At 44.0% G+C, this 27,303-nt stretch overlaps 1 protein-coding gene and 1 long non-coding RNA gene across 3 annotated transcripts; one reads left to right on the top strand and one right to left on the bottom strand.

Annotated features, from left to right (window-relative positions):
• Positions 1–1,244: 1,244 nt before the first annotated feature.
• LOC141475167 (uncharacterized) lies at positions 1,245–26,788 on the top strand. Its single transcript, XR_012463641.1, has 4 exons — positions 1,245–1,560; positions 20,731–20,912; positions 21,037–21,141; positions 21,256–26,788. It is a non-coding gene; the product is annotated as an uncharacterized lncRNA (long non-coding RNA).
• On the bottom strand, positions 6,236–27,303 carry TSPAN2 (tetraspanin 2). 2 transcript variants are annotated; one of them, XM_074163396.1, is made up of 8 exons: positions 27,176–27,303; positions 24,471–24,573; positions 11,905–12,002; positions 11,387–11,461; positions 10,802–10,903; positions 9,235–9,303; positions 8,405–8,488; positions 6,236–6,473 (listed from the first exon to the last, which is right to left on the bottom strand). In XM_074163396.1, the coding sequence occupies exons 1-8, from the start codon at positions 27,242–27,244 to the stop codon at positions 6,408–6,410; spliced, it is 666 nt and encodes a 221-aa protein (XP_074019497.1). In that variant the 5' UTR covers positions 27,245–27,303; the 3' UTR covers positions 6,236–6,407. The 2 variants fall into 2 exon arrangements, with proteins under 2 accessions (XP_074019497.1, XP_074019496.1); XM_074163395.1 differs by having other exon boundaries at positions 6,408–6,473; positions 9,229–9,303; positions 27,176–27,244.

The following is a 27,303-nucleotide window of genomic DNA, read 5'->3' as shown; positions in this document are numbered from 1 at the left end:
CAGACAGTGCCTTCTGAAGGTGCCTGAGCCTTTAAAAAGGGTATTTAGCACCATGAAATTTAAGTCAGCTTACTATTAAGCAGCACTTGCACTTAGCAAAATAAAAAGAGGAACTAGGCCTCCTTACAGCAATGAGCAGCACTGCAGAGTCATTATAATGCTCCCTCACTGCCTGTCTGGCGTGCAAACACCAGCAGTCTAAGGTTAACGCCTGTGCAAAACCACTGAGCGGAAAACAACTAACATTAATTCTTTTATGCTTGAGAAGAATCCAAATTAAGACATTTGGGTTGTGTTAATGCACCTATTTAAATATACATTTACGTGCCCGCAGAGCACAAGTATGTGTTAAACTTCAATTCCCTCAGGTCCAGCGATGGTAACGAGGGGATGATTCCTCGGGGTCAGGTGTTTGTTTACATTTACTTTATCTTAATATGCCCTTTCACATAACTAAGCGATGCATTTGCCGAGAATCCTAACATCCTTACCTCTTCCCAACACCTCCACTCTGGCGAGGAAGGAGCGGGAAGCGCGGGAGCGCAGAACACGGGCTCGGCTTCTTGGCGGGGCTGGAGCCAGACACGCTGAGGGAAACTTGTCCGTTAATCGCCATCGGCCTCTTCGATACTGGCGTTTCTGTGGCCTCTCCCACCTGGGAGAGGCTCGAAAGCCGGGTCACGCTCTCTCTCCACCTCACAGCCAACCGCCGCCCCAAGGCCTGGGGGGCTCCGGGGCCGCAGCAGCCGCCCCGGCCGACTCCTGCCGGCGGCCCGGTGCTCGGCGATCGCCACGCTGCGGTCGGTCTGGAGAAGCACAATCCCAGACGAACCAACGTGTCGGAAACCGGGGACGGGGAGCGCAGCCGCCCCCCCCGCCCCGCCGGCTCCGCGGCTGACCGGCGGCGGCAGCACCGCCCAGCCGACAGGGGGCGCCGCCGCGCGATCCCTCCGCCGGGGAGGGCGGGCCCGCGAGCAGGCGGAGGGGGCGGGGCGGAACCGGGGCCCGCCCCACCCGCGGAGCCACTGCTGATGGGCCATTGCTGATGGGCCCCCGCCGCGCGGCCCCACCGCACCCTCGGGCGGGGCGGCCGCTCCGAGCGGCGGGCGCAGGGACCCGCGGGCGCCGCTGCCTCGGCCACCGCCCTCCCGCCTCTCCGCCCTCACGGCCTGTGCCAGTAGCCAATGCGGAGCGAGCCCCGCCCGCTTCCCCGCCCCGGCGGGCGGGGCCGCTCCGCCGCGCGCGTCCCTGAGGCGAGCCACGGGCAGGCAGCGGCCGCCGGACAGGGTCCGGTCCGGCTTCCCCGCATTCTCTTCGCTGACCGGGGCCTGTTCCTTCACCCGGAGCCCGCATCCCGGCGCCGGGGCGATCACACCGCCGAGGGTGACGGGCAAGCTCTGGGCAGAGCCGCCCCGCAGCCTGCGCTCGCGCCCCGGCCGGAGGAGATCCTCGCTGGGAGGTCGGCCGCCGCCCCGCCGGCCTCTGCTGGCGCCGCCGCCGCCGCCGGGTGACCGCCCGGACCGGTGGCCAGCGGGTGTCCGGAGCGCCAGGATGCAGGAGGTGAGGCAAAGGCAGCCCTGCCGCGGCGGGAGGGCCCGTCGGACCGGGCGGCGCGCGGCGGCGGGGAGGGGAGGCGTCGAGGGGCCGCCCCAGCCTGAAATCGGGGGTGTGGGAGGAGTGGGGAGGGCACAGAGACGAGGTCTCGCTGGTAGTCGCTTATTTCAGGTTATTTTTATTAGAAAGTTGTTTTAAATTCAAGACAGAAAAGGTGATAAAACGCCACTTCAGAACACATTAGACTAAAGGGAAGTGAAAGGTGATTTCAGCAACAAACTTGGGTTTTTTTTTCTCTCAAGGAAAGCTGCCATAGAGGTAATTCTGCTACAGACTGTGCAGTGTAAACCGATATGCCATTTCTGTCCAAAATCAGAATTCGTGCTACAGAAACAAATATGTTACATTGGAAGTGGTTTGTGTTTTGGGGAACCTAGTGGCTGGAGCACCATTAGAGAGGAAGAAGTAAGATTGAAAAGCTTTATTTATGTACATTTTCTGTGAACAGCATCCCATGCTATTAATCAGTAGCCTCCAAAGGCTGTAAGATACAGAATTTGAAGGCTTAAGATAACTCAATTTCTTGTTCAATGCATACAAGATATATATATGAAAGAGGAGACCTTATTGCCATTTTCCAGTATTTAAAGGGTGACTACAAAGAAGATGGAGGCTCCTTTTTTACAAGGAGTCAGACGGAAAACACAAGGGGTTATGGATACAAGTTACTCCAGGGGAGATTCTGACTGGACACAGGAGGAAAATTTTTCACAATGAGAGCAATCGGCCACTGGAATAATCTCCCCAGGGAAGTGGTGGATTCCCCAACATTGGGACGCTTCTAAGATCCAGTTGGGCAGGGTCAGGGTGCTGGGCTGTCTTTTCTAGACTGTGCTTTCGCCAAGAAAGGTTGGACCAGATCATCCTTGAGAATACCTTCCAACCTGGTATTCTATGATTCTATGAAATATATTTTGCTATAAAACTATCGCTTTCAGTATGAAGAAAAGTGAAACATGAATCTTCATTGTAGGGATACTACAGGGCTGTGCTTCATCAGCTTCTGTGCAATCTCTGCAAGATATCAAAACTGGCTGAGGTTTTCCTGTAACAAATGAAGCTCCTATTGAAGTCAGTTACTTAGAAAAATTAGACAAGGGAAATGTGAATAATGATGTTTAGAGATCTCATAAGGGCATATTTACGTCATTATGCTTTAGAACAAACATGAGGGACTTGATCTTTTGTTGCTTTCTTCTGAAACAGGTACAAGGAACAGGACTAAATGGGTACTCCTGCTGATTTATACGGCAGTTACTATGTATCTGGTGCATTCAAGCATTGGAGTCTGTTAATTAAATGCTGGCGTGCAACTCTGGAGTGTGAACTGTATTTGAGGATGTTTTGATACTGGTTTGCATTTAGTTACTGTTGAAAAGCTTTCTTATTGAAGGCATATGGTGTAGTTGCTTGGAAATTATTTTGTACTGCTGACAAAGATCAAAGATTTTGCACTTTCAGGAGCTGAAGTGAAAGAGCAGCAGCACAATAAACTGTGGGTGCTATATATCCAGTTTTGATAGTCGTAACCCTGCCTGTGACATTTGAGCATTTAAAAAGGGCTGCTCAAGATAGTCAGTAGAAACTGGAGTTGTTAACTAGCTGTGATCTAAAAGCAACAGGAAAGAATTCTTACAGCTTTGACAGGGAAAGAACAGCTGTATTTTCTGTCCCTTACTGAGTTACAAAAGACTTTTGGTTATTAAGATGCATAGAAAACTGCAAATATATTATGCACCTCACAACAGCAGACAACAGCAGGAAACAGCAAAAAAGGCTGTATCTCTGGATTCTGTTAAAGGCACTAGTAGATGCATAACATGTTGATTTCCAGCTCAAATTACACCAATAACTTAGAGAACTAAGCCAGTAACTGGTATTATTCTGTTTCTGATGTGCAGTGCAACTATTCCCTATACCTAAATAGCAGTAAACCCTAGGGTATAAGCAGTAATTATGCTCAGAAAAATAAATGCACTGTTAGAAGATCAAAAACAACCAAACACAAACCTGAAACACTTCAGCAGAAAGTTAGGTTGTTCAAGTCTGAATTTATAGAAGGTTTCTGTACCACTCTTCCCTGTTTTCATAAGGCACTTAGCTGTTTTTACACTTCTGGGTCAGTGGGGTACTGGGGAAGCAACAGAAATTTCTGCAAGCTGCCTTTTTATTCAGTGCATCTCGAAAGCAGGAGTGGGCATCTTCTGACTTACTAAAGAAGCAGTAAACATAAAGTAGTAAACTCTGGTCCTATCACTACATTCTGGTGCTACAAATTTGAGGAATTAAAAGCAATTATATGTAGATATGTTTAAATAAAATACTGTCATTATAAAGGGGTGTAACAGAAGGAAATAGCTTTATTTGAACTAAATTTCTATCCCTATGGGGCAATAATCTTGGAACCTGAACCACTGGCTTCCCTATTGTGCTATTTTTATTGGTTTTCCTAGAAAGCTGTCTTGCTCTCGGTGCCAAAAATGACACTATACACAGGTTTCTTCTTTCTGTCAGTGTTACCTTGTGAGAAAACACCCCAGTTGTATACTATGCCATTATCTATTTAGAGCAGAACCAGTTGCAGGGAGGGTCTTAGGTGTACCCGGAATCCAGGAAATTGCTTTGGCTATGTCAGTTGTTTGCTGTGAGAAACTTACTTTGGTAGTTTCAGCTTGAGACCCTCAGGGATTTGCTGCCAGTGTCATTCTCCCTGTTGAGCCTTTCTTAGGAGCAGACAGCAGATGGGGGCCTATTTCCTAATCTGATGTTTGCAGAATAAGGTCCCAGGCCCTACTTTTACATGGCATCCGTAGCTAATTGGCTGCAAACAGCGTGAGACAAGCCCAACTCTGCTTTGGCGTATGATATAATGTCTCTCTGTAGCTGGGCCCGGAGACTGCTCAGTTGGCAGTGCCTGCTGCAGACCCAGCATTTACTGCACAGCTCTCAGTGTCACAGCCTGTGGTTGAACAATTTGAACTGAGAAATCTATGTAAAAAAAGACAGCAAGATGTGTCAATTAAATCAGATACGTGAAACAGCAACACTATTTCCAATCCTGAAGTAACAGAAAACTGATGGGAGTTAGCGTTTCTTTGGGAAATGAGAGATAAATATCCTGAGATGTATATTCCACCCAAACACATGCACTAGAATGCACTCATTTCCTGAAATCCCATTTCTGTTTCAGTGGAATAAAGACCCTGTAACTGGTAAATGCCAAGTCCTGTTAGACATCATGGACTGTTTCAATGAGCTGAACTTTTTCCCATCATGTATGGAACAACTGCATCCAAAATCTGAACTAGTGATCATCAGAGAGACAGAGCTGCTATATGGATATTGTTAGCAAAAAGTTGTTCTCTGAAATGGTGAATTATCTCAAGTAAGCCAAGAATTAAGAGATTCTGAGCCTTTGATGTAATTTATTTTCCCCTTCTAGGGACAACCTTTCTCCCTTCTAGGCTGTTTTAAAAAGAACATTCTCGTATGAATAAATATGACAAATATAAAAATATAGAAACAAACTATGTAAACGCAAGCCCTGAGGTATTTCAAGCACACAGTGTAATTTTTATACCTGATGTGCAATCTAAAGATGCCAGTAAGAAAATTTACTTTATGGCTCTGTAAAAATGTCCCATCTTTCTTTCCTGCCTTACACCCGCAAGAAAGGGTGAGAGGTTGAGGTAAGAGCCCCATAGAAGCTGTGATAGTCACAGAAGCAGAAACAGAGGATATTAAAGTGCTGCGTGTCTTTCCCTGACCATTTTCACTCTTTGGTTGGCTTTTACAGGCCAGTTGGATTTTACAGAGTATCTGACAAAGCTGCTGCTTTTCTGGATACAGGCTCCACTCCTGTGCCAGCATATATATCATATAGAGTCTTGCAGGATAAAGGGACTTCTGAAGAAAGATTTTAGCGGTCCCTTTAACTCCTAGGCTTTTGCGTGTGTGTCTCAGGCTAGCTTGGGAAGCTTAAGCACACTTTGCCCTGCAATTGCTCCCAAATGACTGCCATCTTCCCACCTCTTTCCCCCTCTTCCTTTAGCCTCGATCTCCTTGGACATGTTTCCTCCCCCAGAGCTTTCTGCGTTTTCATGAAGGGTCCAGTCCTAAAAAAAAAAAAATACATCCGCTCTCTGCATGACAGTGAAGTCAGTGGGTCTACTCACAGGAATTAAAGTTTGCTGGAGCAGTCCCTGAGGCATCACGTAAAGTCCAATTTTATTAAATTCTACTGTGTTTGGGCTTTGAAAAGAAGTGTTACAAAATTAATCATAGGTCTTACTTCTTAAAATGGCATTCGTTCCTCTGCTAATTCTTTGTAAACAGGGGCTCAATATGAAAGGGTCTCAAGAGCTGTATACCTATGGGTGTGTGTACATTCTTGCATAGTGAGACTCTGGAAGAATATGCACGCAAACATGCACACACAACATATTCCATTTGCACATACTTACCCTGCATATACAGGTACCTGCTCGCGTGCATGTGCTTACACAATGTCTACAGATGTGTAAACTTATAGTTGCACATACACAAACTAAAAATCAAATTAGTCTTAGATGCACCTTTGCTTTTTTCGTTAAAAAGGACATTTTAAAAGCCTTTTTTTGTTCACTTTGGTTTTACTGTAACTAATACAATTCACCCGCTCGTCTAATGGGATATTTTCCTCTCAGTATGTTAAACACTAATTAAAATGCATTACAATTATTAAATTGGGTAGAAGAGCACTTCTTGTGAAGCTTAGTCTGGAACTCCTGGAACATAGTTGTGCAGTGAGAGTTTTAGATCATGTCTCTTGTGTTACGGATCGCACAGCACAGAACCATGCTGAATATCATGCCAAAGATCTAGAAGAGAAGGGATGCAATTTAGGGATCCACTTACAAAACAGTTATAAAATAGTCTGCATATCAGAACAATCTGAAGGCTCTTATGGCAGAGTAGCAAGTGACTGCTTCCATCTACAAACCCCAAGACATCGGACAGCTAACATAAAAGAGATTTCACTGATATTCAAAGCCAAGGTTTTATCTGTTTACACTAATTTCACTGTTCTTTGTTCTAAAAGTTAAGGCCAGCATGGTAGCCCCAAACGTTAATATCATTAACATAAATTTAACTAACATGGATAATTGTGACTGTATTATGCCTAGTATTGCACCAGAAGGTTCTGAGTTTCAGAATGCTTCTATGTGGAATATTGTATAGACATTTGAATAAGAGCAGAGCATGATCCCAGAGGAACCAGGTCTCTGGAACTGGTGCTGAGCACAGCGGCTTTACAGAGAAAGCTAAGCTCTACTCAAGACCATAAAATATAAAACTCTATTCATGTTAGGTAATTAGTTAACTAGAGGGAATGTTAGAAGCAGAGAACAGTGGATACTGCCAGAGTCTCCAGAAATTTCTTTTTTTGCCACAGATTGATTCTCCAGTTAGCAGCTACCTCCTGATGCTTCATTGCTAATGATGGGAGATGAGCAATACTATCAGGCAGTTAAACCACTGAGTTCATATCCGCTCCCCACACACCTCCCTAAGGAAGGAGAGAGCTGACCAGTCATACCCCATGAAGGGTCAGAAACAAGCACAGAAACATCTACAGACATGTTTCTGCTGCTTAAGAGGTTATAATTTCATAACTTCTGCTGTATCTGGGGTGGGAAGCTATAGAAGAGATGTTTCTATTTCTAGTGTATCTTTATTGAGCAGAGAGGTTATTGGAATTCTGTCGCATCCATGTTGCTTTGCTGTATTTTTGAGTACACCTTCATGTTTTATACAAAGCATAGGATTGTTTAATCCCTTTTACCCACACCATGGTTTCTATTACATACATAAACCCTTCATCTGCTTTTAAGTGTCCACCTAAGTCCATCAAGAGCAGCTAAAGGTGTATTTCTTTACTAATATTCTCGCTCCTTGTACTTCTTCAGAAGTATGCTGTGGGTTTCTGAATCTGGAGAGAGTCATAGCACACACATGATGGAAAGGGCTTTCTGTAAAAGCCTGTGTTTGACACAGACTTCCCACTCCCGCCACATCCTTGCAGCAGGGTGACATCTATTGGTGACAGCGCTGTCGTGAAGGAGCAGACCTTGGGAATACAACTGTGCACACTTGTTGGAGGTGGACTGTAAGAAAAGTTATCCATGCTTTGATGACACAATTCAATGAAACAGCTACCTGTAACTAGGTGCTATGTGTTTAGGAAAGAAATACTGTCCTGAAAACTATGCAGTTTAAATCCTGTTCCTTTAACAAAATACATACTGATCACTGGATCTGTGACCTAGAAAATCTGTTTATCCTTCACATTGAACCAGTGCTACAGCCAGAATTTTCCTGGAAAGCCATTTCTATACAAAGGGTAGGTACTCTCTATTCCGTATGAAATCTAAGGAATGGGTCCTCAAAGGGCCTAAGGCATCAGGCTGCAGCTGTCTTCGAACAGATGAAATGCTGCTACAGCCTTTTGCTTTTCAGATTGGTTCATGTGAACTCCGCTTTCCTACTATTACAACAAAATAAGATTACCATTGGATACTTTGGACACTGTCTAAGGACACAAAATAAACTGGTAAAACAAAGTCATGCAAGTCTGCTTGCACCAATGTGGGCAATTCCCAGAGAGAAGACACACTGAAAGTGCTAAGAATAGCTGCACCTTTGAGGAATGTCACCAGTTGCTGCAAAACACCTTCCACAAAGCTTTGAGTAAGGGGCAGGGTACTGGGTTCAACTACAGATTTAAGAGTGAGAACATGGATTTACTCACTGTGGTGCCAGCAATTGCAATTCCAACAATTCCAACTAAATGCAGATTAGCATCAATTATGTTCTGGATTTCAACCAGGCAGTTCTATTTAAAACAAAATGGAAAGATTTTTACTCCTAAAAAAATATATTCCAACCAACTCTTTCAGATGTGCTCACTAAGCAACACAGAAATATGAAAAATATATTGCAGTCACTGTCCTAATTCTTGCATCTATGCCTTGTCTTTTGTTGGACAATTTTCACAGCATATTCCCTTTTCTACTGAGACATCTGTACATCTTGCCTGTCCATGCTGACATGTACAAGTCATTTGCTTACAGTCAGTTTTCCGTAAATTTAAAATGATCAGCCTTTATATGATAGGCCATGCTAAATTAGGAAGTTTGGCCCTTCATTGTTGACTTAAATTGTACTCACAAGCAGATTCCACAAAGGACAGAAATAACAGTATCCCTCTTGACACCAATGAAGTTTCTAGCCAGGAGTCCCCATGCATGATTAAGGCAGGCACCTGCCAAAAATTTAACCTTCACGGGGCTTTTCATTTAGGACTCTTGTTCTGCTACATCCTTCACACTTTTCAGAAGATGCAATATTGTCTCTCATGGAATACTACAAGTGGGCTTCAGAAATGAGGGCTGGGCATGTTCAGTATGATCTCCAACTTAGTTCTGCCTCCACTCTGCTCTATTTCATATGGATTTTCATGCTGGAATTTGCAAGGTAAAAAGGAAGTTCTTCCTTTCTTTTACTTCTAGAATGTCTCCAATTTTACTAAACAATTGCCGTGAAAAAGTGATTAAAATAACCAGAACAGAGGACACTTGCCTTCTGGATATTCTCTGGACAGGGTAATCCCATTTGTTGTTCCATATTACCTTTACCGCAGCATTGGAGCTAAATGAGAGAGAGAAGAGATGGAGAATCAAAGAAGGGGAAACCATAGACTTCTTTTATACTGAAGGTGAGACAATAAATAACTACAAAAAGAAACAATACAGATCAAGTCATAAAATTATTCCCTGTATTAACTGCTACCTCTGGTAGAGTTGCAACTGTATGGCCCAGAATTCTCAAAAATCTGTTTCAACTGTCTGAAGCCATAGCAAACAGGTAGATTTGTATTAACAACAACATCCGGGGGTGATTTTTATCACAGCATCTCATAACAAAGCAAACAAGTGGATTTTGGAAAAGCAGATCTGTGGCTTATGAGGAAACGGGAGTTGTTAGAGGGAGAAAGTAAGTTCAAAGAGTGCATACAGAATTACGGGCAACATGCAAAAGCTACAACAGAGAATGCTAGACTCTTTATTTCTGACAAAACAGTGCTGGGTTTGGAGACAGTAATAAATCAGAGTGTTTCAGAGGGTTTGTTTTTCCTGTTTGCTTAGCTCCCACAAAATGCTTGGAATTCCTTTTGGGGTCAGAAATAACAGCTATGGGAGAAGGACAAAAGGGTCTGAGGTTGTGAAATGTTTCTTCTAAAGAACGTGGGAATGCTGTAAGGAGCAACAAAGCTTGGGCTTGATCTCTGTGGGAGGTAGTGTAGATACAGGGTGGACACAAATATGACTCAAGAAGTCATAGAATCAGAATGGTTAGAGTTGGAAGGGACCTTAAAGATCATCGAGTTCCAACCCCCCTGCCATGGGCAGGGACACCTCCACTAGACCAGGTTGCTCAAAGCCCCATCCAGCCTGGCCTTAAACACTTCCAGGGATGGGGCATCCACAACTTCCCTGGGCAACCTGTTCCAGTGTCTCGCTACCCTCACAGTAAAGAATTTCTTCCTAATATCTAATCTAAATCTCCCCTCTTCCAATGTAAAACCATTACCCCTTGTCCTGTCACTCCATTTCCTGACAAAGAGTCCCCCAGAAAGTCACAGGTTCTAATTCTGATTCACACACTAACTTTCTGGGTGGCCTGAACTGAGTCACACGTGGTTTTGGTTCTTTACCTACTTGGTTCAGACAGTGACAGGATCTGCCGTATTGTAGGTCCTGGGACATGGGTCACATTTTTTTTCTCTGACAAATGCAGAGAGATTCAGACCTTTCCACCTCTCATTGCATTTGTGAGTATTTATTCTTGGATTTTAATATCCAGAAGGGCCCTAATCGTCTTATCTTCTGCTCAACAAAAACCAGAAGCATCAGCTGAAATTTAAAAGCCTAGCCGTTTTCACTTTCAAAGGTAGGGATCACTTGGGATCTGAAAACCAGAATTCTGACAGACCCATCAGGAAGCCAGGTTGTGAACCTCTGGCTCCATTTTAAGTAACACTCAGTTCTATTCTTTCATACCTCAGTGGGAAGCATTCTCAATTTTAAAGGGTAACATGACAGTAGAGTGGTAGTGCAAGGTATTAAAGCTCAGGAGGACTACTCACAGCTGAGTGGTAGTGATAGATAGTGCTGTTGACCTTCCCCACTGGGTTTTTCATATAGTCTTCATAAACGTCTTCATAGATTTTCTGGGCTTCCTGTATTGCCTGCAGAAATCAGACTTCCAAGTGAGTGGCAAGTAAGTCTTACCCCAAATCCAGTGCAGACTTCCAGCTTGTGTCATCAACCTCCAGAGCAGAAAATAATGCCTTGTAAACTGAGGTACTGTGATTGGAAAGACAGGAGTATTTCTGGCAGGATGGCATTCAGAGAAACTCTGCATGGATCAGAACGTATTGAATTTGTTTGCCCTTTTCCCAAGCAATGCCCTCTTATATAGTTCTACTTGGTGTTCCTTCTAGATGTAAGGCTGAAACACACCTACAGATTTTCTTTAATAGCAAGGGGCAAAACCTGCATCCCATTCTGGACTTGTTATAACACAAGCTGTCACTGACTCCAGATAAGAACGTCAGAGAGTCTTCCTGGGAAAAGTCTCCTGGAGAGTCTTCCTATGCAAGGGGGGTCAGCTGGCATTGGAATCCATAGCTGCCCCACCATTATTACATTAGAAGTTGCTTGCTACTTACCACTTTCTTGCCTATAAAGGCAAATACTCCAGCAGTGACCTCAGCCGCAAATATCACCAACAAGCAGGCAAAGAACTGCAGAGGAAGAAGAGAATCTTATATTAATATAGTTTGCACAATTCTGCTTTATATGGACTGCCAGCCAATCCCTCATCCTTGCCCAGGCCTCAGCAGCCCACACACTAACTGAAAGAAAGCTGGTCCATAACAAGGGTGTCAAGTCAGATTTGTTGTAATATGGAAACAAAGGTGGGAATGGCAAAGATGTGTCTCAGATGGTAGCTTCAGAAAAGACAGAAGGTAATTCCAAGCAATATATCACATTGGACAGGCAATGGAACTTCTTCATTTATGGAAGCTCTGCAATATCACGGTGGCTAGAGATGCTAGGTTAGCCCGTAAAAGGACTTAGGACATTTCACGTCTTGGACAGCAAAGATCTTTCCACTAATGACACAAAGCATAGGCTTTTGAATTATTTTCCTGTGCAGCCCAGGCCCTTGAAACCTTTTACTTACTGATCCAATTAAGCACTGAGATTCCCGCGCTGCTCCACAGCACCCAAAAAATCCAACTGTGGTCATGAGAGCCCCTGTTCCCACCAATACATAGAGTCCTATGAAAAATCAGAATCAGACAAGAATTTAAGAAGGTTGCTTTTCCTGAAGTCTGGTACCTATTTTGTCAAACCCACACATTTCTAAGTAACAATGGTCTCTGGCTCTCACAAAGGATGCTTGTTACACAGAAAAGTTGCTCTCACCACAAAAGGAGACCAATGACTTATGCAGAATTCTTGGAGAATCTCATGAAGACAAGAATATTCCAGTGTCATTACTTTACATATTTTTCCTCCAACATACTGATGCAAGTGTCAGAATATGAGATATCATCAGCTTTTAAAGGCTACTGTTATTAGTGCATTATGATTTGGAGAGGAGCTGTCTGAAAATGGAAGGAGTCACAGAACCAGACAAATCACATCAGATATTAAAAGAAGGAGATTCTGTGTGAATGGAGTAGAGTGTTTAAGACTTAGAGGCCAAGACCCTTGCATGCATGGCCTACAAACAGCATCTCATGATGCACGCTGCCCTCATCTGAACTGCAGGCAACCCTCCCACCACTTTATTTCAGTAGGCAGAATCAGAGTGGGTCTGCAGCAACACTGCATTGCCTTCATGTGCCGGACATTCACAGTTAAGTGTTATGCAGTTACTGAATCATTTAGGGGACTTGAGGCTACTGGCACAAGGAGTTATGTGTGTGAAGGCAAATTTAATGACATCAAGAAAGAACAGCAAATAGTGGATCATCAGGCTAAACACATTAAGAGGATAATGAAGCAATCTTGGGATGACACTGCAAGAAAGACCAGGCCTGAGACAAGTACAGAACATTGGAGCTGTCAGTATAGCCCCATCCATAGGACCCTAGCTAAGTTCAGAACTTGACAGGACAAAAAACTGCAGAGGTAAGGGGAACAGCATTCATCTCTGCCATGTGTAAAACTGCTAGAAATACTCACATTCAACAGGCTTTTTTTTTTTTTTTTTTTTTTTTTTTGTATGGGCTTTATCTAGGACAAAAGGAAACCAGAGCACAGATTTTTTCTTTCCTCATTTGTAAATTTACATGCTTGATCTGTTCTTAGGCGACACATCCGTTCATGTGCTGTGTCAGTTCCCATCAGACCACAACAACTGTGTGTGTGTGCCTTGTCTCTGGGTACCGTGTCAGCCGAAGTACAGCAGGCTTAGTGCGCTGCCTTGTCATTCTAGTCTTTGTCTTGTGCGGGCACGGTGGAGGACATGCAGAAATCGGCAATGCCAAGCCAGGGCAGGAAAACCAGCTTCCTTTCCCTCCTGCCGTTCTGAGGGGACAGTGGAGCTACAGACTGTGCACACTAGAGGGCACAGTGAGCCTTGCTCCCAGCTTTGACTATGCAAACTTTTAAGAAGAATGTTTAGTATTCTCCATTACCAATTTAAAATCTGACCCAAATCTGTAGGGTTAACAGAGCTGCTGGCAATTACTGTTAGGAAGCCTGGTGTAACCTAGACTAGAAGAACTTACAAATGACAGTTTGCAATGATATGAAAAAACATTCAATCAATATATTGAGTGCAGAGCATCTGGCTACTCTGCCACACAGATGCAGCCTGCTTGGAGAAGGCAAACTCCTGCCTGCTGCCCATTCATTGGCACATCACTTCCCAGTCACTCTGTATTGGCCAGATATCTATCCCAGCTATTGAAATCCTTCTCCCCTCCATCCTTCTTGCCCCAGTACCTTTCTTATGCTAAGGGTAGCTGCTGAAAACAACTATAATTAATATGGCTTTGCCAGGTCTGTGATGCCAGATATGTGGGATTTGCTGCTGATCATGCTGGCAGTTCATATTCTGCATTTTCTAGATTTTTAATATTCAGCATCTTGTGACTTACTAGGACTGAGCATTCTTCAAGCTAACACTTGTAGACTTATTCACAACAGAGTGGTTTTTACTGAGGGAGGGATATACAGAGATATATATGGCTCAGGAGCAAAGGTCAGTGCCTCATGGAAAATGACTTGGAAAAGACAAAAAACTTCTCTCAGGTGCAGAAGCTGCTGTTCAACTGCCAAACACCAAAATTGCCATTTTCTGAGATCTCCATGGTAAAAAACAGACTGTAATTACAAAGATGTTTCCTGGACCCTTTTCTGCATGTCACTCCCTACTCCAGTCCATGTATTTACTTATCGACAACTTAGCAGAGAGACTTTTTGATCAAGAAGTCCTCTGGCTGGAAAGAAGTCCTCCCATTTCTTTTTTGTTGCTTCCAGCTAGCAAAGACAAAGCGCTCTGAGGCTCAGGAGTGAGACCACTTTCAGGAATTTGGGTTTGCTTTTGTCTGAGAAACAGACTTAACATTTCACTTGCATGACTCACAGCTGAACCGCTACCTCAATCAGAACTTCCCTTTTAAGGCGTGTTACAGGAAGAACTCACATCACTCACTAAACAAAGCTGAGCTTGCCGTGTGTCTGGCCCCTTGGCTGAGCCAGCCAGGAGTTTAAAAACACCTTCTTCCATCTTCTGTTCAGGAGAGTTCATTCCAGGCTTTGTCCTTTCTCAGCCTGGGACTAGTAGTTGCTGATACTTGGAACGCTATTTCTAGATGGAAAAAAAATGACGACACTTAAAAAAAATTCCACAAAGCTAAAATCATTTTTACTTGCCTGCTATATACACACACATGTAATCTTTCACACAGGAATGAGACACTTAAAGAGTAGCTTGAAAAAAATTCAAAGGGACCAGGTTACTTCTCAGCTTGCACTGTGAGGTTTCCTACCACCCAGATCCAGGTATGCTCAACTGGAAGATGTTTTTCAGGGAGGGTATCAAAGCAATAGATTCAGAAACATCCTAGATGGTGTAGGAGCTCGTATTTCTTTTCCTAGTGGGCTATAGGCAGCAATACAGGCATATTTCTCTTACCTACAGACATCATGCATTAATAGCCATCAAGTTAGCAATAGTATCATGTGTCAGAAGTAACTAAGCTTCAGTAAACCCTGTTCCTTTCGAAAAAGCAGGATGGAAAGCAAAGCCTTAATCAGCTTCTATTCATCAGTGCTTCCATTGTAAAATACAAAGCCTTGGCATGGCTTCCAATTTGGCATCTACAGCACAGCCGAGAACAAAAAAGACACTTACAGTCACAAAATCGAAAACATTTGATAGCTAGAAACTCTGACACAAAAAACTTCACCACAAAGTTCAGCATGGCAAAATAAATGAACGAGTCAGGTCAAGGTAGAGAGCTTGCTTCCGTGAAATTTTGAGACGACTATCTAGCTGCAGCTTTTTGTGCAGCAGAAGTAAAAAAGTACAAGATAGAAAGGAAGCAAATGTCTGTGGCCTGTGTGAAATTTTATCTCTTACCTCTTCTTGCCTCTGTTCATTTCCTGATTCCTAGTTTTGTCACTTTGATCTGTGTTTGCTAGTGAAGAGGAGAGAAGGTTTGAAAACTAACTAGTCTCCAAGTTCGTTGGCAGCAGGCAGCCTGCACAGGAGCAGACAAGAGATGAAGACAGAATACTGAGAACAGGCACGCTGCTGTGGCATTGAGGAGGGCAAACACTGGACGTAACAGCAGGAACCTGTCATCTATGTGACCGCCTACAACTCAGGAACAGTTATTGCACCTGCACAAAGGGCCCACAAAGCCGAGTCACTCTCAGCCCCCGTATGCAAAGGGATGAACAGGCACATTCCAAAGAATTAAAAGCCATGTGCAAAATGCAACAGAAAATTGGCTGATCTGAGCATATGCAGCCAGGACAGTGATGACTATGAGGGGCAGTGGAGGAACTATGGGCTGCTTTGGCAATACACGAGGATGAAAAACAAAGTATGACTGGGTTTGGGTTTTGTTTTTTTTTTGACAGAGCCTATTCTCTTGACCTTTTTTGTGGGGAAATATTCAGGTTTTGGAGTGGTGTTGGGTTGTTGGGGTTTTTGTTTTGTTTTAGCTGTGCTAAAACACCTCCCCACACAGACACTTATTTTTATAAGCTGTGAAGAGAAACTAACACTTCTGCTTTTGGCAGTAAGGCAAGTGAGAGAACACCTAGTAACAAATTGATTTCCCTTCTGGCTAAAAAATAGAGAGTGTAAGAGGTGGGGAAACCCCATACTTCAGCTGTATTTTCATTTTGCAAAGAAAAAATTTGCAAAGCAGTAAAGCAGCAGCTTTTCTATATACTTGATTTTTTGTTTCATCCCATGGGGAAAATCATTATTTCCTGAAAGGAAAATGTCTGATGGGGACATTCCCTGTGAAAATTCCAACAGGAGAGAGTCCCATTTTCTAGCAGACTCTGCTTTGCAATTACAAGGGGAAGGAAAGTTACCTGGCCATCTCAGAGCAATGTATGGCTGCCAATAGTGAAGAATGGCAAATCCACAACTCAGTAGAGATCTCTAGATTGGCATCTGTGTTTATGGCACAGAGTTTTTCCATAAGATACTGTTTCCTCAGAGTCTGAGCACAGTGGATCTGCAAGTGTGAAGAAGCACCTCAAGAAAGATAAAGGGTATTCTGTGTGTCGTTTCTGGATGAGTGAAACCTTTGTAATTAGCAGTGAATACAGACTTTAATCATTTAGGCGAAGTAGAAGGATGGAATTTTATAGCTGCTGACTGCAATATGTCTTTATGTGTATCAAGACCGAGGGAGGGATCAGCACTGTTTTTAGAAAAATTATGAGTGAAATCTGCAAGACGTGTTCTTTGTTCCTTAGAACAATTTAAAAAAGCTCTCAAGTAACATGCAAATGTATGCATAACTAATCTGAAAGGAAACATAACAGCTGTGTCCTCGGAACCAAGTCCCTCTGTGCTCCCATTGTAGAAGTGTGCACTACCACTCTTCATGAACAGAAAGGGAACACAGCACAAACCAGGCAGGTGGGAAATCACTAATGTGAACATTGAAAACATTCTTATTTCACACCGTTCGACTGCCTAGGCTAGCAGAGATCTGATTTCAGAGACTGGAATAAAACCCACTCCCAGAGTTGGGTGGGTTTTTTTATTTGGTATGTGTTTGTTTTGTTTTTCAAAAATCTTACCGATGGCTTTGAGATGCAAATCCTGTCTAGAGCCTACTGCAGAGAGCAGGAGCAGACAAATGTACTCTGTCCCTCTGTCTGGCTTTGTTTCACATGGGTTTCTTGTTTACCTGGCTGCTATGGTCACTTTCCATTTTAAATAATCTTACTTTTTCTTTTTTGGGCTGAGTAACTAACACGGAACAAACCACCAACTGTTCATATTCCACTGAGAAAACAAGCAGCTCTGTTGGTGTAAGGGATCCGGAGGCAGTGATGACAGGAGTACTAGAACCCAGACCTGACTCAAAGAGATTTTCCTGGGGTTGCATGTATATTACAGCCTGGGAGGCTGATGTGTTCCTCCACAGAAGGACTGAGGCTCTGAAGCCCTCAGTAGAGCACCAAGGAACATGTAGTGCAAATGCACTATTGGAAAGGATGAGAAACACATATAGGAGTTGCAAATAACAGGCCAGACAGGGACAGTTGTGTATGCTGCACATGGTGGCAAAGTCACTTTCTGAAACAGGCTTGTTACTAGAGATTACCATTTTTGTGTTAATAGATTTTTAGTATATTTATCTATAAAACACATTTACAAAACCGGAGAGAAGAGGCAGAGTCCTCTGAAGGATGATGAATTTCTGGAGAATTGGAACTTACCCTTAATTTGAGCATAATGCACAGACATAGTTACATGTCTTGTGTGAATTCAACAGGTATTTCACGGTTAATCTTCCTGGAATCACAAAAGCACTACAGATACCAGCCAGTTTGTAGGCTTCTGCTGATACACAAATCCTGAATTTCAATTTAAAAGCAACCTCCCTGTAATGTAACAACCCAGTCCACTGCCTCCCCCATCCCACAGAATACCAGCCCTTGTTACATATCTTGTTCACGTGCATCTCACAACCCTAAATAATTATGTCCCAAATTCACATAAGCCAAGGTATGCCAGCTATTACCTTCTCAGTAGTCTCCAGTGGCTCTGTCAATATCTACTTCTCCCTATACCAAACATCACCCAAGTCAGATGTAATCGACATACCTGTATTAGGTGGATCTGCACTATCACGGTTGAACATCACTGAATCCTGTAGCAATGGATTCTACAATTTAATGATGTGAATAGTGTGAAAAACTTCCTACTATGGACGTTGTTTATAGTGCATAGTATGATAATAATCTCATCAAACTTCTTAGTACTTTTTATAGTTTTATTACATCCTTTTTGACCAGAACCACATACAGCATTCAAGACACTTAGTGGACTGGAGGTTTACACAATGTCATTAAAATTTCTCAGTTGGATTCTTACTTCCTTTCTTAATAATTTCTGAAATTTATATGCCTTTTTGACTGCAACTGAGCAAGGCACTTTTGTCAAGAGCAACTGACAGTGAGTCTAAGATCAGGTTCCTGTGTGGTTATAGCTAATTAAAGTCTGTCAGCATTTATACTGCATAGATTATGTTACCACTTGTGTCACTTGTCTTTACTGATACTGTATTTTATCCAAATTTTTAATACTCAGTCATTTGGTATTCTGAAATCCTCTTACAATTCTCTGTAATCCTCTCTAGATTAGGACACCCTCAATAATCATGTGTGTATGCATACATTTCCATGCAGATACCAACAACAGTTATACACTTCTAATGCTTAAATGCCCGAGCCACCCCGAACACAAAACAGAATATGGCCATAATGCATTCACAGAAACCTGCAGCCCCCACAGCAGCAGAAGTCAGGACTCTGCAGATGGCTGTCTTGACCCACCCAAGTGTTGGAACAAAACAAGCCAACTCCACCAAAACCCTCTCTGTAGATGCTTTTGAAGTGACACACCCCAAAAAGGAGCTAAGGGCTTTTTTGTTGCTGTTTTATTTTTTCCAGCAGACAAAATGCTTTGCTTTTAATGGCTTCATAGGGCACAATCCCATTGTATTTCCAGCACTGTCAGAATGAAACACGACAACACAACACAGGACATTTCCCTTGAGATACAACGGGTTATATTGATTTGGTTCTTTTTCTAGAAGCCACTTCAGAGACTGGCATCCAGAGCAGAGTTAGTCCTTTCAAAGAGAGTATGTATGAAGAACAATGCATGTAACTGAAAAAGCCTGAGCATTCCTGCAGGTTAGTGTGCTGCTACAGCAAGAGGAAACTTCTTGAAGTCTTTTTACTTCATGCAGGACCAGTGACAGGTTTATCCCCAGTCACCTGGGGCACTTGCTCCAGGAGGCTCTTTCTGTAAAAGCAGAAGTGCTGAGCCCATGTTCACGTGCATGGGCAGCCTGGCCAGAATCAGACACAGCCCCTTGATCACCCGCCAAGGCTAAGGGAGAGCCCAGCGCTTGCGGTGATGGCAACCGGGGTGCATGGACCAGGGGGTGCCGCTGCCCAGAAGAAGGAGAGGAGGGTGCGACAAAGGAGGAAATGGCGTAACTGTTGGTTCAACTGTTGCTGCTGTGAGGAACTGGCAAGCTGTTAGATAGCTACAGAGAGAGAGCAGGGTGGGAGAAAGGTTTACCAGGAGGACAGTTAAACAGGCAAAAAGGACAAAGTGCATTATCGTGCTTAAGTGATTAATTTAAAAAAAAAAAGCCTCCTGAATCTCAGCATATTGCAAATATAAAACAATCAGCCTGAGGTAGGTAGATTATTCCATTAGGCTTAACTAGGTTGTTTTGTCAGAATTCTAACTTTGTGGTGGCCTTGCCTTTACTCTGCCAGGCAGGATACTGACTCTTAGGAACTGATTGCTAGTTTTTATGATCCAGCACAGACACTGAGGACTTTTAAACAACTTTCATTTTGAGTAAGGTTTTTTTTTGGGGGGTGGTGGTGTCATATTTTTTAAGCAGATTTCCAGTGCAGCAGCTTTCATTTTCCACTCAGGGCCACTAACAGCCTTTTATAAATGTCCTGGTTTGAGAATGACACTAAACCACTCTTCCTCAACTGCTGAAGAGGAGACCTGCACATAAGATGATAGGAAGAAAGACAACTTCATTGCTTAAGTCTTAAGTACAGACTAAAGCCCCTACAGTACACATGATGGCAGGACCATTTGATGCTCCTCTTGTGGTATTACATCTCTACACAGAGGCTCCTTTGCCAGTAGCTCTCATTTTAAAGGCTGATAAAGTTTGAGAGGTTATGGATTTTGGAGAGAAAATACTGTTGACTAAGGGTATAGTTCTTGACTCCAAAATACATGAATAGAACTATAACAAAATGAGGCACAGGAGCAAAGCATTGCAGTTTACATGGATTTAACTGCTGGCCAACTCTTGTTTGTATGGGCACCCCCTACTATGGAGAAAAACTACTAATATCCTTCAACTCCAGACATGACTTCATATCCTAAGGCATGCACCATCTAGCTGTACCTTTCAAAGCCAGAATGATCACTCGTGCTCTCACAGACCCCAAGAAATAGCCACTGCCACCGTGAAGCTTTTATCTACAACTGGTTTGGCCCTGATGAATGCCTGGACCACAGACTGGATCACGAACTGGAGCAAAGAGGATGTAACATAGCACAGAGTTGGTGAGCTCTGACTGTGCAGGAGAAGCAATGCTTCAGTACTGCCAGTTATGAGAAAGAGTCATCCATACTGATTCACATTCATCAGTCTTTGTGACCGTTCCTAAGGGGGCTTGTTGAGTACTTACTTACACTCCATTTTTATTGTGATGTGACCCTCTGCAATTCATTTATTAGGGATACAGAGAGCTTGTCCTCCATGTTGCCCAAGGAACCAGAAGAGACTTTCATCCACCAAAAGCAAAGAGGGGAGAATAGCTGTCTTGAGCTGACCCTTGAAAAGTTCCTGTGTTGGTTTTTACTTCACGAATGCTCAACTTGCACTCAGCAGGCACTTTGTCTTCGCTTCTGTGCTTAAGGTATTTTTAAATTTAAGAACAACACTACTACAGAGAATTAATTAAGGACCAATTAATTATGAGACAGCAATGCTGACATCTTGGGTTCACACAAGCCTCTCTCTTTTCCTTCTGGTTGTTGCAGACTTTCCTGCCCAGTAAAAAACTCGCCAGAGTCTTGGTACAGGAGTCTCAAGAAGGATGAGCCATCTGAGGGAATTCTGTATTCTACAGATCTTTTTCCCAGTTGGTCAGTACAGCATCACAGACAACTCAGATAAAAGCAGTAACTAACCAGCTATTGACCTTTGCTGAAATTATCTTTTTTCTTTCTTTCTTTCTTTCTTTTTTCTCTCAAGTACAGCTAAGAGAGGAATATATGAAATCCACCAGAGGTGAACTGCAATAGAACAAGAAAGCTACAGTTTTGCCTCACCACTTGAAGCACAGGCACAAAAGACATACTATGAAATGGAATAACATAAAAATGCTGTCATGCCTGCTACTGCAGTGGGAACTCCAGAAGCTGGGGAGCTGCAGAGAGAGGATGTCCAATTTTAGGAGGCTGCTCCAGTGTAAGACACATCTGGCAAAATGGATGGAGACTGCATGGGTCAAAGAGTTCCAATTCCAACCTTTTATGTTGTAGGTTAAAAAACTGCAAGCTGCAGCAGGGAATATGGATCACGGAACACAAAACCACAAGCAACAGAAAACTAAGAACACGTATGTGCTTGATCTCAGCACTGCTGCCTGTAAGTTGTTCTCAAACCAACAAAAACATTTCAGCGGCTGGAAAAGATGAACAGGCCTGGTTGCCAAGTCATGGCCCGAACTATTCCAGGGGGCAGAAAAGACAGCTGGACTGCTGGTAAAGAACAAGGCTATTTAAGGAGACTCATTCTGGCCTAATGGAAAATGCAAGGATATAATTATCAATTATTTTAAACTAAAACAACATTTCAGATCCAGGAAAAAGAACATCACAAGGAAGCACAAGAGACAAGCTGGTTAGATTCAGCTAGCAGCTCAATCCAGGTACAAAAAGAGCAGAATGTGCTGTTGTTTAGAAGTAAGAAAATTAGATGTTTTCCACAAGATGGTGATTCTGGACAGTGCTTCAACCTACAAAGCAAACTCTGAATATAGCTGCAGTGTTGTTCCAAGCACTGACACAAAGCTGATCTGATCACAGGGGGCTTGGGTTATCACAAGGCAGCTCCAAAAGCAGTCAGTGGAACAGAGCTACAGAAATTATTTTTAAATATATATATTGCCGTATGTTTTTATCTCCAAGTCATACCAATGATCTGCTTTCTCTTTCAGCCCCCTGGGCAGCTGCTTCTTGTGTACTGCAAGTGCTCCACATTAAGAATTCCTATGCAAAATTCTGGCTGTCACCCAAAATGCACAAACACAGAGCAAACACACAAAGCCAAATAAACAACACTCTTAGAGTCTCTGTGAGAAGGGACCAAGACTCAACTGTCAAGGAGGACTTGGAGCTAAAACCTCCTAGAGAGGTAAAGCTCTTTAGCATGACTATCAAGTGCAGCCTTGTCTACTGCAAAAAAACACGTTACTGAACTTACCACCACTTTTTTACCATTGTCTTAGTCACAGATTGTTAACAGCCTCAGACTAGTGAATGGCTGCCCATCAGATGCTCAGAAGTCACAACAGCATTTAACAGGATTTGTAATGAGGGAGAGCAGCAGAATTTTTTTTTTTCTTTAACAGGAATGCTCTGCTCAGAGCACAATGCCTATTACAAAAAAAGAGCCAAAACTTTGCTTTAGAATTCAGTCAAAGTGCAAGTTTAAAAGAATTCTCAGCATATTTATGTCCTGTTCATTATTTCTTCCTCTGCTAGTGGTTACATATTACAGCACACAGCTCTATAAATACGTGTGACAGCCCAATAGTTGAATGTCATGGTGTATGGTGAAATCTTTATAAGAACATTCCCCAGGACTTCCCAAAATTAACAACTCTGAACAGCTTTTGTAATTCCTATTCGGGACTGAAGCAGATTAAATCTTTGAGAGATTTAAATACACATGCACCAAAGAACATCTTTTTTACACAGTCTGCACTGCAAAGCTGTGAAATGACTGTGGTGCTTGTTCACATCACAGGATGTGATACTTTCTAGCTTCCAACAAACCAGCAGTACTTGATTTTGAAGGCCAGAACATCCTTCTGTCTTCTTGAATCTCCTGAGTCAAGTACAAGGCAGAGACGAGTTCCAAGATACAGCATAGGAAATTCAGCAGGTATACGCTGCTGACATAGCAGGTCAGATGTTAGAGAAAAAGTAAATCATACTTCCTGGCTCTCTGTGTCAGTGGAGGTGCTACAGAGTATTTTACAGTAACCCTCGGGTCCCAATCAAATTTTCATCTGAATGGTTTTATTCAGCCTCATAAAATCCCACAGAAACTTTGCTGGACATAACATTCTACCCATCTGTTCCCACAGAACTATACAGCCAGCTCTGTGCCTCTAGCCTGGTTGCATATATTAGAGAAGCTTGGGGTTAGGACTGTGGTGTATCAGAGCCATGGTTTCCACTAAGAGAATCATGGTATTTAAAGTAACTGCACAGCCCAGGCAATATTCCTGTGATGGGTAACTGACTGCTTGGAACAGCAGTCAACTTCCATTCCTGGCCACCCTGTCAGAATGGCTTGATGGACAAGGCAGGACTGGGTATTCATTCACACTTGGCATTTGTACATGGCAAAAATGTTTCCACCAATTGGGTTTTATTGAGTGAATCCATCTCCAGGGGTGATATATTAAAACAGAAAAAAATCTGACTCTTCTGGTGTAAAGGCATATGCCGGTGCATAGACAAGTGGAATTGCCAGGAGTTGTAGACAGCTGCTATTTAAGGATGTCTATAGATATGTAGCACAGCTGGCATCTCCAGAAAACACAACTGGAAATCCTAGGGAGAAAAAAATTTATCTTAAGTGCCTAAAATTACAGATGACCAATACCATTCAGTGGGCTTGGGGAGATAGTCGATTCCTGCCTAGATTGGACAAACAGTTATTGAGATGACTAAACAATGTAGTTTTACTTTTCAGCTGTGGAAGGATTTGCTCTGATACTTGAAGTCCCACTGAGTGCATCTGTGTGCAGACACAGGGAGAACTGGTGGGCAAAAGTCTTACTGCTGCATTGGTATGAGAACATTCAGAAAGTGATGCTGTTTTGTTGCTTGCAGCTGCACAAAAAACTCTGGAAGCATATATTGATGAGCCCCACGTACCAGGAGTCTTTGACTCATCTCAACTTCTATTCTGACAGTGTTAGCACAATTCACTTAGGACACGTGAGGATTGGATCAAATCTGAGAGAAGAGGTCAGTTAGGCCTAAGGAAGTTGATGCCAAGCAGAGAAAGGATGAAAGCCATCATGCACATGACACACAGCACCAGACTGCACAGTTTTGTGTAGTTCAGTCCAGGAATTGTTGGCCTTCATGTAATTCAATGCATAAGGTGTGTCACATGCCCCAGGATGAAACTAAAGCTAAAGGCTACTGTCATCACAGGCACTTTAACTTACCCATGAAGAAATACTCTGGAGACCTTTTGTCTGAAGCAAAGTCTGCCATGACCCCACCAAACCGCAGCCATAGACCAAAGGCAATGACAGCCAGTCCTGCCAGCTGGAAGATAAACAGACCAGTCAATACTTTAGTAACAAGTGGCTGGAGAGCATGAAAGAGGTGTCATGGGCACCTTATGCTTTCTTGAAACCCCACAGCTCAGGATTGCGCTGTCAGAAAATTCAGGAAGCACTTGCCAATGTTTGAAAACAATGAATTCCTATTATAGTGCAATGTACTTTTTTCTTTCTTTCAGCTCTTCAATGTAGTGGTGCTTCTGAACTTACTGTTGACTTTCAAACCTTGTAAATAAGCTCACTTAGTCACCAAAACTTGGCCTGAATTGCAATGGGAAATGGGGTGGGGGAGTTGTGGAGGGGAAGCAAGTGCCCCTGAGAAGACAGACTGCAAAGCTGGTGAGGAGCACTCTGCCCTCCTTCCTCCTGCCCCCAGCACTGTTCTCAGTCTGGCAGTTCGCAGGAGGCCACTCGGGGCCCGGCTCTGGGGACAAGATGCTGTTACTGTAAGAAAAGCCCCTTATGGGGAAGTGCCACGTGATCAGGAGCTAAGCCCTGCTGGCTTGACACACACCCCAAACTTTTAGGACAGAGTAGCTTAGTTGACTTTTTTTCCCACCCTCCTAGCTGTTCCAGGGCTAAATAACAGCCTTGCAGGCTGAGAGGTGTCCCCTTTCCCTGTACGTATCACAGGTCCAGCTCCAAGGTCACAGGAGATATGGTGCTGTAGAGAGAAAAGCTGGACCTCTAAATCATCACACCAAACTACAGGAGACCATTTGCCATTCCAGAACTACTGCTGCCGCTCAGTTTTTAAGAAGGGTTCTGTTTAGAGGCTTACCAGAAAGAGAGGCTTGTATTGTTCTGGGAGATGTGCTGAAGTTAAGTGTGTTTGGGCCAACTATGACAGGGCATTTTTCTGTAAATCACCATGGGACTCCCTACCAGAACTAGGACAGAAAAGGATTATTATAGTGTACAACATCTTGGATCACAGAAATGACTAATGAACAAGTGATGGATGCTGTTAAATGCAAGGCAAAATTCCCTTTAATGCGAACTAGACTAGATCAAAAATGAGCGTCAAGGCATGTTGTTTGAGGGGAAAGATCTACAGACAGTGGTCTCAGACCCACCGCATGCCAGACCCATTTACAAGTCATCAGTGATGGTGTCTGTCCTGGCAGGCAGCGTCAGCATCCCATGGGACCAGGCACAATGCTCTGTGACACTTCTGATGGAGGCCCAGAGCCTGGGTCTGGAGCAACTGTGCAACCTGAGCAGGGTTCACAAAACACCGGCTGCTGACCATGCCCTCGGCAGCCTGGCACGGAGTTCTTTAAATCTCTCCTGTACTGCCTGGCGCTTGGTTCATCTGGCACAGCTACAGCAAGCAAAGAAAGCAGGCAAGGATGTGGGTGAAGAGCTTGGGGTCACAGCTTTCTCACAGAAGTGTCACAGGACAGGGTGTGAGGGTCCCCTGCCACCCTGCTCATAGCGTTGGAACCACCATCCTTGGGACTGCCCTAGCCCCTTCCTGTCAGTCCAGGCTTGTAAGAGCCTCTGGTGGCCGGGACGTGTTTGAAATGAATGCCCACAGCCCAGCTGAGGACATGGTTTCTTCCACCTCAGTGAAAATGCAGATAATCGTCACTTTTGTGAAACAACATAACGCAAAGCTTTGTCCTTTTACTGAGTTGCAGCTGCAGCTGCAGCACCACTCTGCTCCTGCACAGCAGCACTGTGTACCCGGAGCTCACAGCGCTGTCACCGAGGGAAAGGCATTTGGTTTAACTGTGTTTCAAGCATAAAAGAGACAAAAGCCCAAAACTGCTTGCTCCAGAGAGGCTGAACAGGATTATTTTGTGACTTCTTTTTAAAAAAACAGTGAATCAGAAAGAAAGAAAAAGACATTTAAGAAGATAACATTGGTAATTGTTTTCCCGTCTGAAAAACTGGAAAACTACTGGAAGGGAGAACACAGCGTGAAGGAAAGAAAGCAAAAAAGAAAGCTTGAATTCAATTGTGCTGTGGAACTGTGAGACTATTAAAAAGGTGCAATGAGGGGAGAACGGACATAGCGTTCTCTGGATCTCTGGAGGCTTCTGCAGTAGATAGTATTTGTAGCCACTTTCGGGTAGCTTTCAGCAAAGGAAGTGCAATATGATTCAAGGACTTTCTCTTAGGATGAACTTGTAAAAGCAGCAGCTGTTGGCTCACTATTTGAAAGTACATTATTAAAAAGCCCGGTGAACTTGTGAAGGTGTTCCGCTGCGTGGGATGCTGGGAGAACCTCTCACAGCCTCCCGTTCTTTGAAATTTTATGCTTGGTCTTTACCGGTTAAGAAAGAAGTTGTTATTTTCTCGGCAATGTCATCTCATCTCAGGTACCTGTTTTCCGCGGAGAGCTCTGTCTTTACAGAAGCGAGTAACACTCGGGCCCAGGGGCGGGCACTGCTGGGGCTGCGCGTCCCGCACCGTTCCCCTGAGGGACCCCCCCGCCCGCGCCCAGCGGGGCCGCGCTGCCCGGCCGCCTCTGCGGGGACCGACGGCGGCCGCGGACCGACGGCACCCGCGGCAGGTGCCGCCGGCGGCTCGTCCCGTCCCGCCCGTCCCGTCTCGTCCCGTCCCGTCCCGGCGCTCACCCAGAAGGTCAGGTTGAAGATGAACAGCAGGATCTTGATGCAGCGCATCCCCCCGCGCCCCGAGCCCATGGCGGGCGCCGGCTCCGGCAGCAGCTCCCGCAGCGGCTCGGCCCGACTCTCCGGCGGCT

Source organism: Numenius arquata, chromosome 24 (assembly GCF_964106895.1).
Source record: "Numenius arquata chromosome 24, bNumArq3.hap1.1, whole genome shotgun sequence".
Classification (NCBI taxonomy): Eukaryota; Metazoa; Chordata; class Aves; order Charadriiformes; family Scolopacidae; genus Numenius; species Numenius arquata.
The sequence above is the reverse complement of the archived record's forward strand: the minus strand, read 5'-3'. Positions and strand labels throughout refer to the sequence as shown.

Coding starts and splice junctions, on each gene's coding strand:
- TSPAN2 (XM_074163395.1), bottom strand. CDS start 27,244: ATGGGCTCGGGGCGCGGGGGGATGCGCTGCATCAAGATCCTGCTGTTC. Junction 9,304..10,801: donor TCTATCACTACCACTCAGCT/GTGAGTAGTCCT, acceptor TCTCTCATTTAG/CTCCAATGCTGCGGTAAAGG. Junction 6,474..8,404: donor TTGCAATTGCTGGCACCACA/GTGAGTAAATCC, acceptor CTTCTCTTCTAG/ATCTTTGGCATGATATTCAG.